The 15367-nt window shown below is 35.2% G+C and overlaps 1 protein-coding gene across 12 annotated transcripts in view; it reads right to left on the bottom strand.

Annotated features, from left to right (window-relative positions):
* Window positions 1–15367, bottom strand: part of R3HDM1 (R3H domain containing 1) — a 129684-nt gene that overhangs the window by 106667 nt on the left and 7650 nt on the right. For 10 of the 12 annotated variants that reach the window (XM_086718465.1, XM_086718464.1, XM_086718466.1 and 7 more), the window contains 4 exons: window positions 9658–9699; window positions 9105–9194; window positions 4702–4816; window positions 3565–3643 (listed from right to left, as the gene is read on the bottom strand). In XM_086718465.1, coding sequence (XP_086574591.1) covers window positions 3565–3643; window positions 4702–4816; window positions 9105–9194; window positions 9658–9699 — 326 coding nt within the window. The remainder of the gene's footprint in view (window positions 1–3564; window positions 3644–4701; window positions 4817–9104; window positions 9195–9657; window positions 9700–15367) is intronic. The other 2 variants (XM_086718469.1, XM_086718474.1) reach the window with 1 other exon arrangement.

The following is a 15367-nucleotide window of genomic DNA, read 5'->3' as shown; positions in this document are numbered from 1 at the left end:
GGAGACACAGAATCCAAAGCAGGCTCCAGGCTCTGAGCAGTCAGGGCTTGAACTCACAGACTGTGAGATCATGACCTGAGCTGAGGTCGGACGCTTAACCAACTGAGCCACCCAGGCGCCCCAAGAAAAATCTTGAAATGAAAGGTTGACTAAATTTTTCTAACATTAAAAATAAATCTAGAAGATTTCTCTGAACAATATCCAATCTTGACAGTTTTAGTGGAAACTTGCCATACTTATACTACTTTTGTACCATGTAGATCTGGCAACTGATTGTGTGTTTCACTGAGAGAACACTAAGTCATTAGTTATTCTAACAAAAATCTTCTCACAAAATTTAACATTAGCTACAACTTTCTAAACCATATCGACATTAGTAATTACTTATATGTTGGCCATTACATGATTTACTTATGTTTATTCAAATACAAATACATACATAGGAAAAAAAATAGAAGTACTGATACATGCTACAACATGAATGAAACTTGAAAATATTATGCTAAGTGAATGAAGCCAGTCCACAAAAGACATATACATGATTTCATTCATAGGAGATGTCCAAAACAGGAAAATCTGTAGAGATATAAAGTAGATTAGAGCTCAGAGAACAGAAAGGTGATAGCTAAAAATATGCAGTTTCTTTTTGGGGTGATGAAAAAGTTGTAAAATTGCCTGTAGTGGTGGCTCTACGTATCTGTGAATATACTAAAAACCATTAAATGGTACATAAAAATACATGTGCAGATATATTTAAAACTTTTACATTTGTAGAAGCAGAGAACTGTACAACAGAAAAATATTTGAGGATGTATAAAAATAGATTCCTTATTGTCATTCTTACTGAGGTCTCTCCTACGGGTTCAGAGGAAAGAAAAATTCTGCCTGTCTAGCACCCTATCTTGTTTTACAGAAATTAGCTATGTGTTTTCTACCTTCCTCCTCATTCCCCAACCCAATGAGTTCTGGTTTCCACCATCCCACCCCAAATGAAACAATTTATTAAAATAGCCAAGAATTTCCTAATTTCTTAATCTAATGGACTGGTTTTGGTACTTCTATTTTCATGTCCCTGTGTTATTTTATCTTCCATGAAACAGCTCCCCCCATTCAACTCCCTGTCAAACTTCTAAGATAAATGTTCTCATGATTCTTCCGTTTTTAGGACTTGGTCTCTTCCTTTCTCATCTACCTTTTCTATCCTGTCTTCCCACAGAATTTTGTCCTTGTCATTTTTTTTTTTTTCAACGTTTATTTATTTTTGGGACAGAGAGAGACAGAGCATGAACGGGGAAGGGGCAGAGAGAGAGGGAGGCACAGAATCAGAAACAGGCTCCAGGCTCTGAGCCATCAGCCCAGAGCCTGACGCGGGGCTCGAACTCACGGACCGCGAGATCGTGACCTGGCTGAAGTCGGACGCTTAACCGACTGCGCCACCCAGGCGCCCCTGTCCTTGTCATTTTAATCCTTCTCAAGCTTCATCTCTACAAGTGACTCCCAAACCTATTACTCAAGTTTCATATACTTGAAAACCAGAGCATTTTAACTGCTGTGAGATCACATCTCCTGCTTTTTCACGTGGCACCTCAAACTATACTTAGAACATGCCCGATTCCACTCAGGCTTGCCCCTTACCCACTTTCTCAGTTAATGGGACTGTTAATGGGACTCAGTTAATGGGGCTAGCCAGAAACCTAGTAGCTATTCTACATCATAACCATTCTATATCCAAATCATCACTATGTCCTGCTTTGATGCTTCCTAAGTATCTTTCAAACATGTCCTTTCCTCTCTATTGTGTCCTATCCACATTCTTTGTTGGCCCCTCACTGCCAAAGTAATCTTTCTAAAATACCTATACCTATTATGGCATTACCCTATTCAAAATTCTTTAGTTACTCCTCAACTTAGCATGCCATACTCAGTACTTCTTAAATGATGCACTACTCACTATTTTTCATTGTTCATTACTGTCTTAAAGATCTCTTTAGGATCCCTGGCATCCCAGCAGCACTGCACACTCAATGGGCTCACCACCCCACAGTGTTGGTACAGTCCTAGGTCGAGAACAACTGGATATGGTCTGTCTTCATACCTCACCAACATCTTCCCCATCACTTTCTGGAATCACTTACCACATGCCTCCCTGCTAGACTTTCCTTGGATATACCACTTCCTCTCTCACACTACTGTGCCTTGTCAGTGCACTTATATCTATCCTAGAATGCCTTTCTCATGCTTCTCTATATGGCCAGCTTGCTTCCACTTAAAACACTATGAATTCATGGCTCAGCCCAGGCTTATTTTTTCAGTGAAGTCTTCCGATATCCTTTCAAAAAGAGGTTGGGGCCCCCTCCCTGTGTTTTTATAGCACATCCAAAAACTTCTTTTACAACATCAAAATTTAATTTTAATTATATATCCTATGTTTTTTCCTAGCTCAGACATGGTGAATACTTTGGGGTAGGGATTATATCTCCATCTTTCTATTTACAGTGTTTTTAGCACAAAGCTTGGAATATGACAGATGTTCAGTAAATGCCTGTTCAATGAACTAATGGATTAATCATTCTGTTGTGACCAGTGAGGAATAAACTTAAACTGAAGAAAAAAAAAAAGTCATGCAGACTTGTCTTATTTTCTTCCTCACTCCATACTATACTCCTTCAACCCCATTTACAAGAAGACCACTTTTCATTTTGGTGATTCTCTTTTTGGGGTTTATGTTAAATATACAACAGAAAACCAAGATGATATTGAATACAATAAATCCTGAATGAAAATAAAGATTATCTTGAAGCATGACACAAGATAAGCCTCAAAGAGACTAGAGAGAGTTATTCCTGTTATCTTCCATATGCATATACCCAGAGAAAGTGTTTTACTTTCATTTTAATGGACGTTAAAGAACTACCACCATGTAAAGCTAATATCTAGAGGAGGGATTCTTAGCCTTGGAGTCTTCTACCCCATGAAAGTGTTAGGCAGATATTTTGTAGATAAGGCTTTTTGTGGGGAGAAGGCCACAAAGGGGTCAATGACCTGCCAGAAAGTTAGAGTGTATTCATTAGTACCCTGGCAACACAAAGGGTTTCACAGTGACCCACAAAAGGACCTTAAAAATCTTTAGGTTGAAGGTTAATACACAAGAGTGAACAAAAATTCTGCATTTAGTCAAGTTCAAAAACTCAAAATGAATACACTAAGTTCTTATTTGGGTGAGTGTATTATTGTAAGGAAATTTTTTTTTTCTTTTCCACGATTCATGATTACCTCTCTACCTCAATTAAGAGTCAAAATATCTTGGTGATTCTGTATTTCCAAAAATTCCTACAAAAAGAATGAATTATTTTTATATCATGGGACATGAAAAATGCAAAAAAAAAAAAATTTATACATGTGCATACAGTAGACCAACAACATCTTAGCCCTAGGAAACTAAAATGTTTCTGGTGTACTTCAAACACTGCAATCTTATTCTAATATTCTAACTCAGTAATGAAAACAAACATAGCAAAATTATGGCACTCCAAGCAATGTAAACCTTATAAATTTAATTTTTACCTGGGATTGTTTTTTAATGTATTTACTAAAAATTCATGTAGATCTATGCCAGTTGAATCAGTGTATTCTTGACTGGAATCTAAAAAACAACAACACAAAAACCCAGTATAAAGTTGTCTGAAAACAAATCCCTTTCCCTTTTACACATGATGCATATTTTAAACAAAATGAGATGCCCCACATGGGAAAAAACTGACAAGGAAGGAAAAGGGAATTTACGATGAACTCAAAAGACCACAAGCTTTCTACTCCCAAATAATGAGCATGACAAAGATTTATATAACTGCATGTTCATGCATATTCTTAATTTTTTTCCTCTCACACATGCCTGTTTAATTTACTCTAAAGTCTTTAAAGATCCTTTTATATACTCACAATTCTCATGATCAAAAATGCCTCAAGTGAAAAATTTGAATGAATTAAATAATTATCCGTATTTAGCACAAATTAAGACAGTTTAGTTCAGTTAAGAACATAAGTAGAGGCAATAGTTTGGAAGTAGGTAGGAATTCTAGTTCTGAAAAAGTATTTAGATTTGATCAGGCCTATCACCAAAGGCTTGCTTTCAAAATAGTTTTTCAGATATTCATGTTTACATTCTTCCCCTTAAATATAATATACTCACACTGTTCATAATACTGGCCAATGTAACTGGTTTTATAAATTAAAGAAGTATTGTCATTGACTTGTAATGCTAGATGATGAAGTTCCTTGAAATTTGTTATGAAAGATAAACATTCTGGGTTTCCAAGAATATTCTTAACGGATACTGCATATTTTGGCATCAGCTTGTTGTATCATATAGAATTAAAGAGTAATACTATTTTTAACAGACTCAAGTATTCAAATCATAGTGATTCCAGTATTTCATTATGAGAGACCAATAAGAGGTCAAGATAGTTATCTGCCTCAGTGATTTTGGCATATGTTGCAGTTTCTTTGGCTGGAGCATCTTACTGATGTTCAGATTTGTGTTATGCCATTTTGCCCAGATGAGCAAATTATTTTAACATCCCTTAAGTCTGTTCTGTTATCATTTTTACTAGAGATATATTATACATAAAGTTTCAAGGGATAAAGGATGGAATTATTGACAGTAAAATTAAAATTTTGTTTGAAAACGAATAAATTGCAAACCTCTTGATAACATTTTTCTGGGTAACTTATCACTGGCTTTTTCTTTTTCTGCTTCATCTTTTGAGGGCTTCTCCTCTTTTTCAAATGATTGCGTTAACTGGATCTGAATTTTCTCCTGTTGGAAGGCAAAATCAGTTATAAATGAAAATATAAAGCAATTCAGCTAATACCACACATTTATATTTTTTGAGTAACACAAAACTGTATGGAGGAGAACAAGGATAAAGATTTTTATGTTAACTAATTAGATTCTTCATACTGGAATACAACTTAATATTTTACCACTTATATCAAAGTCTTGATAGAAAATGTTAAAATTAATGTTTTGAGTTGAATGTATCAATTTAAACATGTCCTCAAAATTACTTTACAGAACAAAAGATATTTTCTATGTTACTCTGAATATATCTACTTGTAAAACCCTTGGAGGGTCAGAAGCAAGGTCTTCTTAGCCTATTTTTGTACTGGAGATGCCACTGCCAAACAAAAGAATAATGATCATCAATCATGACAGTAAGAACAAGTGAGCATCAAGCCAACACTTAACAAAAAAATAGTTTTTTGAGTATCCTTTATAATCTCACACTCTTCCATTCTCTTGCCATATAAAAATGTAAGTACAGATTTTCCAAAACCAAATCCACACATCTGATTATTTTCTATTTATGAATGACATATTACTGTTCCTCTTTCAATCACCACCATGTTTTAGAAAGGTTTCAAACAAGATTGTTTTCCTTCTGGATATGTAATATTTAACCCTGTGAAGTAATCATATTCTATAAAATAGAAAAAGGAATTCTACATTCCATTTCAAAAATAATAACATTAAATGTAATTTCAGAGCCCAAAGAAATTACTGGAAATTAATTCACATAGCCTAAAAAGGCAAAAAAAAAAAAAAAAAAAAAAAAAAGTCACAAATCTATTCAAGCCAAGTCATAAAGGTAGAATAATTTCTAGATCATTTCTACTAAAGACAGAGGTATGACCTTTTTGTAGACTAAATGATACTATTATTTATTGATGAAAAACACTGATCAATTACTTCACTTTTCTGGGTGATGGTTGCCATTGAAATAAGTGTAATAAATCAACATCAAAAAGGATATAAATTTCAGGAGTTGAACTTGAAGTCACAAGAATTTTATTAACCTTTTTTTACCCATGTAATTTTTTTTGGAAAGAATATTTGACAGAATTTCTGGTCAAATATATATATGTACTTTTTCCTATAGGGTTGCTGACTGTTATTTTTATCTTTGTTCTTCTGCTTCCTATTTCATCTCCCTTCAAATTTGGGTTTAGAATATAGGGCACAAGCTCTGGACTAGCAATTTTTAGTAGAATGATGAACATCTGCTTTATGCCCTCCTTTGGTCTTGCTTACCAAACTTCATATATTAATCAACTTCATACATTCATCAATTGGTAAAAGTCATTCTTCTCACTATGACTCATTTTCTTATCCACTTTCCTTATTCTATTCCTATATGTAAAACAGATATTTAAAAATGAATCCCAGAGCTATGTTTCAGAAGTAGAGTATTACAGAAGTTTTCCTGACTTATAGATTTTACTCCTAACTCAAGAATAACCTATAGAATCCAGTTGGAAGATTTCACATTTAGGCCTTCACTAAAAGCAGCTTCCACTGAGTATCAGATTTCATCTCTAAATTCCCTTCCCAAAGCCCTACATTTTAATTACAGATATTAAACTATTTTGTCACGATGAACTGTATTTAAAAATACGGTAGGCTTCATACACCAAGGCCTTGCTTTCAGTTGGTACCAAGGCCTTGTTTTTAGTAGCAAATCAACGAGACATATTCAAAAACCCAGTAGTCCTTTTAAACGAACTCTTCTGACTATAAATAATTGGAAGGATAGCAACATCTCCACAGGAAGCTGTAATGCCTTTACTCTTCATTCTGTCATTGACATCTGTTATTGAGGTCACTTCCCTCTCATAAGCTCTCATCAGACACAAGTGACATCTCTTTTTTAATTGCCTCTCAACCTTTTGACTAATGAGTTTCATTCCAGATTAATTCCTCAAAAATCACATTCTGAAGCAGGCATTATTAGTTGGAAAGTGTCTCTACTACCAAGAATTAGATACCAGCACATTTCATGGGAAATAGTTTATTTTCTAATTCTCGTTCAGGTGCAATTGTTAAGTCAAGGCTTGGAAAAAGATGACTTTCTACTAAAGGAATATCTTTTGCTCTGAGAGAACAATAATGGGTTATTACCTGAAAATAAAGAATTTATTGTATCCAAGAGAAACTGAGAAAGAATCTAGTAAGTGGAATACTGAACTCTGGCATAAATACTTTATTCATCATTCATATGCTATAACTTAGTTTCTGAACTTTATATAAACAGGAAAATTGTGATCAAAAATGTATACATTAATATATAATGTACACTCTTGATATTAATTTTTCACATGAATTTTCACTAGATATATTTATGTAGCACTATGAGAATTTTCCCTCCACTATTTTTCAGATCAGGTTAAAACGTACAAAGATCACCTTCTCCTTTTTCTCATCAAGTATGCACTTTTTCTGTATTAACAGTCTAATTATGAATGACCCTTTTCATTTCCTCAATATCCTTGGACTAATTCCAGGAGGCTAAGATGGTGTAACATTTTGGCCAACAGAATGAAAAAATGAATTTTCAAAAAAATTACAATATCCACCGCTCCACCTTGTACAGGTGTATTCTTCACTCTTACTTGTACAAAATAACTTTTAAAATTGCTATTTCAAAAACAATTTCATTGATTTCTTCCAAAGTATACCATAACTCTCTAGCCTTATTAACAACCATATAAAAGCCAAAGGTTAACATTTAAAACATGTTGTCTAGGCAATAGTTCTTAAGAAAACATTTGATTGTGTTTCTGCTTCTTGCTAGAAAGTTCATTATTACTAAAGCGTATCTATTTTATAGAATAAATACATAGAGCTATCTTTTATCTATGTAGTTAAATCTTCAATAAAAATCATACAATTTGAACACTATGTTCCTGACACTTGAACAAATTTCTTTTTTTTTTAATTTTTTTTTTTTTCAACATTTATTTATTTTTGGGACAGAGAGAGACACAGCATGAACGGGGGAGGGGCAGAGAGAGAGGGAGACACAGAATCGGAAACAGGCTCCAGGCTCTGAGCCATCAGCCCAGAGCCTGACGTAAACAAATTTCAAAGGAAACTAATTTTTATACATTCTTCGTTGACAATAAATATTTTCAAAACCTTCCTTTTCTTGTATTTTGGAAACAAAGAAGTGAAGTGGTTTTAAAAAACCCAACATGTTCTAAATATGTGACAACTATCTTTCACATCTATAATAGGCTTTTGATGGCATCAGCTTCTAAATCAAGGCAAAGTATAACAATCTTTTTTTTTCTTTTGAATTAACGTACAACTGGCATTTATTTAAAAAAAAAAAAAGGTTGTACAACCTATCATGGCCTTTTCCCCCCCCTTTCCTTGTTTTAGTCACAGTTTCTTAAATAACCAAACAGTTGCTTCAATTCTTTGAAAATTATTATTGATACAGAACGGGATATCAGGCTGCTCAAACTCTTAAGAAGTAGAACAAATCACCAACAGGCAAAGTTATCACACTGATAAAAACATTGGTAAAGCGTCCTAAATTATTTAGGGATAAATGTCCAAAGGTAACATGAGACAAAGATCAATGTATGGCTAAGATTATCAGAAAAGTAAAGTCATAGCATTAAAAAGAATATATAAAAGGCAAACTGAACCATTTGCTTGAACCTCAGTTGTTTAATATTACAGGCACAGACAGAAGAGAAATTAGAAGTATTAAACTATTATGGCCAACCTAACTAGAAAACTGGCTTCAGCATGCATTCAGGTTAATAAGTAAAATAATATATCAAGCCAAAGTCTTGGGTAGTCTCCTCTTCACACACAAGCAGTAAGTGTTTAACAAATTTATAAAAGCCAAAATAACAAGGGCAAATTTCATCACAGTTATGCTCAGAAATACTACTTAATATTTTATAACGTTTCAATAATAATTTATAATCCCTTAAAGTCATCTTCCCAGTTAATTATATAATCCCTAAATTTCTACAGAGAGAAACCACTGCACCAAGCCTCAGATTGAAGCAATGAGGTTTTCCCGACTTTTATCTGTATCTTTGGTGGTATTATGAAATTAGCTTCACTCATTTAAAATAAAGCAAACAAATGAAAACACATACATAATGCACACACATGCATATACAACTTTTATTTAACCTTATGAAAAAATACTCTCCAGGAAGCAGGTTATTGTACCATGCCTTTAAATAACAATTTTTTGTTTTTGTTTTTTCTTTTCTTTTTTTTTTTTTTTTTTTTTTTTTACCTGGTTCTCCTGTGATATCTCTGCTGTAGGGGGTGGTGGAGATTCTTCACACACTGCAAGGCTCCGAACTAGCTTTAACTTTGAGCTCGACTAAAGAGAAGTATTTAAAATTAACACTACATTTCACAAATCTAGGGCATATCCAAAAGCCCCCTAGAGTTAAAGTTTCTTTATAGCTTCTGCCATGTATAAAAGTAGGTGAAATGCGCAAGTTAAATATATCATTAAATACCACTAAAACCCTTTGTTAAGAGGGAAAACAAATATAGTTTTGAAAACTACAGCAATAGCAAGAATGGGACTAATTCCAATTTCAAAAACCAAAGAATGGTGAGAAAGCCATTTTCTCTATAGATAGAGAACCATTAAAGATATAAAAGCAATGCACAAAAGCGACTAGGCAAGACAAAAACCCCAAATAAAACAAAATAAGCTTTCTGCCCCAAACAAAATATGACAAAACTAAACTGAATGCAGCGCTGTATGAAAACAAGGATTCATCAAGCATGAAGGAAGGCCCTTGGCATGCCAGCACAAAATATATTTACTATACCTTAGACCTTTTTCCTGTCTGTCCAAAGGATTGCAAAGGCCGCTGAACACACAAGAAAGATTCGTATTAAATTTCACACTGAAACAAAATGTTTGTTGCTTAATTCATAATCCTAAACCACAGAGAAACTACCTGCACAAAGTACTGGAAATGAGGAAATCAAAGTTGGTTTTAAGTAAAAAAGTATTGATTCCTCCCAGAATCACACTTATAGAAGATTCTCTAAAATCCTTCTGTGGGTATTTTGGTATTTTCTTTAAGTCAGCAAATGGCCAAAATTTCCATGTTAACTGAGTTAAATGGAACTTATAAAGTAACTAATTAGATACACTAAAATAAAATATACTTCTTAAGAATTTTATAACATATTACATTTTAGCTAAGGTGAGGAAAACATACAAACACACACACACACACACCTGAGTGATTTTAAGTAGCTATGCTTAGAAAAGTTTCCAAACTTACTAAGAATGCTTTAAATGCACACTGAGTCAGAGTACAACCACATATCTACTGAGTCTTTTTAACACTATAAAGAGGCACACCACCAGTTTATTAATGATGGAATCCTTTTTGCCTGGTCTAGGGTAAGGCAAAGAAGCAGAAAGAAAAGAGGGCAGTTACAATATGCATTTCATACAGCATGACTGGAAGATCACACGACCTGGACACCCGCTGGGACAACCAGCTCTAGTTTGTGATACCAGGCTCTGGTTTGGGAAAGCAGCTGAAGTGCCTATGAAATGAAGCCAGACAGGTTTTAAACACTTTATTTCTTCCCACCTCCTTCCAATCTACCTCTCAACCCCAATCCCCAATAGGTATCTATCATTCATACACATTAAAACCAGGAAGCTAGTTTGGTACCAAACATAAAACAGGTGAAAAAGTCCTTCTTAATATCTAGATTAGTATGCTTTGCATATGAAAAAAAAAAGCCACTATTTCATTCTTCCACCCAAAAAAAGCCTTATGTAAAACCAACAGAAATGGGAATCTGGGGATTCCTGGGTGGCTCAGTTGGTTGAGCATCTGACTCTTGATTTCGGCTCACGTCGTGATCTCACTGTGGTGAGACTGAACCCCGCATCGGGCCCCATGCCGGGCAAAGAGCCTGCTTAAGATTCTCTCCTACTCACTCACTCTCACTTTCTGTCTTTCTCTCTCTCGAAGAGGAAGAAGAAGAAAAAATGAGAATCTGCAGTACCAGTGTGTCCTTGTATCCAGTGTGACCTTGTATCCAAAGGTCTTGAAATATAAGAAGCACTATATTTTGGGGAGTTTTGACTCCGGATTACCAGAGTCATTTAGCAATAACAAAAGAAAAATAGAAAAAATAAAGAAGAAAACGGCATGGAAGTGTACACAGATGCATATGTCAGTGCTTCCTGCCTATGAGACCTTCTGCATGTTGGTACTGTCTTCTGTTTCTATTTACTTTCCTCTTTAATTTGTTCAAGAGGATTTCTAACAATCTGTACTGATATCTAAAAGCAGAATTAAAAAAGTTATGCTACATAATGCAGTAAGGACTTACAGGCCACAAAGTGGGAGAAAAATCAATAGATGAACACTAGAAAATCCACATAACTAAATGAGGTCCAAGGCACTAGAAGGGGAAAGAATTTGTGACTTACTCCCCTTCTCTTAAACCCTTACAATTTTAAGCATCAAGAGTACAAAACTTTCTACTGAAAAACTAAAAAAAAAATTTTTTTAATGTTTTACTTATTTTTGAGACAGAGAGAGACAGAGCATGAGCAGGGGAGGGACAGAGAGAGAGGGAGACAACAGAATCCAAACCAGGCTCCACACTCTGAGCTGTCAGCAAAGAGCCCAGCGCAGGGCTTAAACTCACAAACCATGAGATCATGACCTGAGCCGAAGTCAGTTTAGCTGACTGAGCCACCCAGGCACCCCAGTCTATTGAAAATTTTTAAAAGAGATGATTAAATGGCAAGTACAAACTGTATTTCCTATGTAGAAGGGTTGACTTCAAATTTCTAGCTTTGCTTATTAGTAGGTGATCCTGGTCAAATTTTTTTCGGTTTATTCTCATCTGTATAAAAGTTCATATGATTTGTACTAATTTTCAAGTCTCCTGAATAGGTTCAATTAAACAGCAGAGTAAAAAAGGTGCTCTGTAAAACCTGAAGCACTATATATATGTAATAGATTATTAAAAATTAGGAACCTAGCATGTCAGAAAACCTATGTCCTATTTCTAATCACTAGACCTAAGATTTAACTTAAAAAAAAATTAAGTGGGGATACTGTATGTTACCCCTACAGTAATTGTTTAGAGTTTTTATAGACTCATACATGCATTCACCAGCTCAGTTTTAATTCATAAGGAACTTTTGATAACAATAAAGATAAAAAAAGAGGTAAAATGATCTCATTGTGATTTCATTTAATTTAACGTGTTCTGAATTCCTGCTTGTATACATGACACTGCCACACACTGGGCTACACAGATGAATAAGACTGTTTCTGGTCTCAGGAACCTTAGAGTCCAAGTTCAGGATTACTAAACAGTCCACCAGAACCCAAAACCTTTAGACTACTACCGGTGACAGACAGAATACTAAAGATGGTCTCCCCATATTCCAATCCCCTGGTAATTTAATCAAACTCTAACCTAAGTAAAGCTGTGAGGGGGTTTTGGAGACATAATTAAAGTCCCAATTCAGTCCATCATAAGATACAGATAATCCAGCAGGGTTTGACACATTCATGAGAGCTCTTTTAAAGCTGAAAGTTTTCTTTGGTTGGGAGAAGGGCAAGAAAACGGGTGAGAAGGACATGATACACCAGTGTTGGCTTTGAAGACGGAGAGGCCATGGGAGGATTGCAGGCAGGCTCTAAGGAGCAGAGAGTAAGCAGCCCGTGGCTGAGAAGTCAGCAAGGAAACGTGGACCTCAAACTTAAAGCTAGCTGCAAGGAACTAAATTAAACTAGCAACTGGAATGAGCTTGGAAGCAAATTCTTCCCTGAGTCTCCAGATAAGGGCCTAGGCTGGCCAACACCTTTGAGTTTGGCTTTGTGAAACCCTAAACAAAGAACTCAGCTGAACCCAACTTAGCTTCAACAGAACTAGGAGTTGGCAAGTGGATGCTACTTTTAAGCATCTAAGTTTACAGTAATATGCTATGCTGCAATAAAAAACTAATACACTACTCCATTAAATAGATTATAAAATGCCAAAGGGCCATTATTCAATAAAAATCAGTTATAACTTCACTTCAAATAGCAAAGAACTGAAATTACATAATATATACATAACAACAAAGCAGAGAAAACATGTTGTGTGTAGTAAAACAAACAGCCTTTGTTTTATATTTTGGTATCATTTTGGCAGCCAGATTTGACTTTAAATAGGAATAAAATTATTTTAAAAATGTATCTTTTTAAGGAATAATTTTTACTTTTTCCTCATTTTTTTTTTTAAATTAGTGAAAAATACACATAAAATTTACCATATTAGCGGTTAGGTGTACAGATCAGCAGTATTAAATGCATTCATAATGTTGTGCAACCATCACTACCATCCACATCCATAACTCTTCATCTTGTAAAACTGGAAGTTACTCTATTAAATATAACTCCTCATTCTCCTTTCCCCAGCCCCTGGCAACAACCATTCTACTTTGTCTTAATGATTCTGACTACTTTTAAGTACCTCATAAAGGTGAAAGCACATAGTATTTGCCTTTTGTGACTGGATTATTTCACTTAGCATAATGACCTCAAGGTTGTAGCATGTTGCAGAATTTCCTTCCTAAGGCTGAGTAATATTCAATTTTATGTATATACCAAAACATGCTTACCCATTCATTCATCTGTTGATGGATCCATTTGAGGTGATTCAATGTTTCAGTTATTGTGAATAATGTTGCTATGAACGTGGGTGTACAAATATCTCTTCAAAATCCTTTTACTTTTTTGGGGGGGGGGGACTTAAAAGTGGAATTGCTGGATCACATAGTAGTTCTATTTTTAAGTTTTTTATTAAATGTTATGCCGCTTTCCACTAGTGGCTGTCCCATTTTAAGTTCCCACCAAGATTGTACAAGGTTTTAATTCCCCTACATCTTGCCAAAACGTGCTTTCTGGTTTTTGATATCCATCCAAATGGGTATGAGGTAGTATCTCATTGTGGTTTTGATTTGCTTTTCCCTAATGTTTAATGATGATGTGTATCTTTTCATGCACTTACTGGCCATTCATAGATATTTGGAGAAATGTCTATTTAAGTCCTTTGCCCATTTTTGAATAGGGTTGTTTTGTACTTGTGTTTTTAGGAATTCTCTATATATTCTGGTTATTAATCACTTATCAGATACATGATTTACAATATTTTCTCCTATTCTATGGGTTGTCTGTCTACTCTGTTGACAGTGTCTTGTAATGCACAATTAAAAAGTTTTTTTCATGAAATCTAACTTGTCTTTTCTTCTTTTGTTACCTGTGCCTTTGGTGTCATAGCCAAGAAATGATTGCCAAATCTAATGTCATAAAAGTAATCACCCTCCCCCCGTTCGAGATTTTGATTCACATTCCATTTGGTATCCTGATTAGAGTAAAAGCAGTGAGAATTATGCTTTACAAACACTGCATTATTGCAACATTGTGATATGGCTTTAAATGGATTGTACACGAGAAAAAAATAACACTGGAATTAAGGCAATAACTACATATGCAAACCAAGCACATTACTCTGACACAGCCCTTAGTAAAAAGCTCTTTTGATTAAGTGAATTGATATTGCTGCAAGCAGGTCAGTCACTGAGTTGAAGGATAAGCTTTGAATGGCTTCATTCATTTAAAAAAGTACCTCCTACTGGCCCACCATAGCCAAAGGAAGCCTCTGCTAATCTCCACCGGTGTCACTTGCAATCACTGTGCCTACAATCTTCTGATACACCTGACTGAACATCTGTTTTATCTATAAAAGATCGATCTCTCCAGTGACCATGATCCTGATCAGGGTGGAGACATCTGTGTTGGCACATTTCATGGAATAGCAGAGTCTCTCAGTAAAAAAAGCAAGGCGGTTCAGGGTATAGTGGAAGATGGGTCTTCAGACCACTTTTAATTCACGGCCAACACAGCTTAACAAATCTTGATTAGCCATCCTGGAATAAGCCTCCATGGTAGTTTTTAGCTGAGAGAAGATACTTATGGCAAGAGTCATGTTAAAGCAAGATTCATCTGTCCCTAGTCTCCTCTCACCTGCTTGATAGAGATGCTGAATATCTTCCTGAGCCAATTGGTAGTATGTATGCATATGAGCTTAGCATTTTATTTTCCCCTTCCAAAACCCATCCATCTTGAGAACACTCTGGCTATCTTATCTGACTCTCATTAGCCAAGTCTCACTAATTAGGAAGCAAACTCCAGCTTTGGTCAGGGATGCCTCTTGGAGTGTCCTCAGTTTTGCAAATGTTGTAGCATTTACAAGACTCAACAAAAAGAGCTTGGGTTCACTATAAAATGCACAGAAACACAGATGTTGCTTTTACGGTAGTTGGGCAAAAATAAGCTTGAGAAAGATGACTGAGTTATCACTGCTCTGGAAAAACCACATGGAGGTAGAAGGCTGGAGGTGACTCTTGGTTATCCACTGGCTCTCCAAGTGACCTGGGCGTAGATATCTGGAAAACGGAAGGGGTGCTCAGATAAACTCTGGGAACTTTAGCTGTGACTG

This window comes from Puma concolor, chromosome C1, assembly GCF_028749965.1.
Source record: "Puma concolor isolate L17-30 chromosome C1, mPumCon1.1.hap2, whole genome shotgun sequence".
NCBI lineage: Eukaryota > Metazoa > Chordata > Mammalia > Carnivora > Felidae > Puma > Puma concolor.
This window is presented reverse-complemented; position numbering and strand designations above follow the sequence as displayed.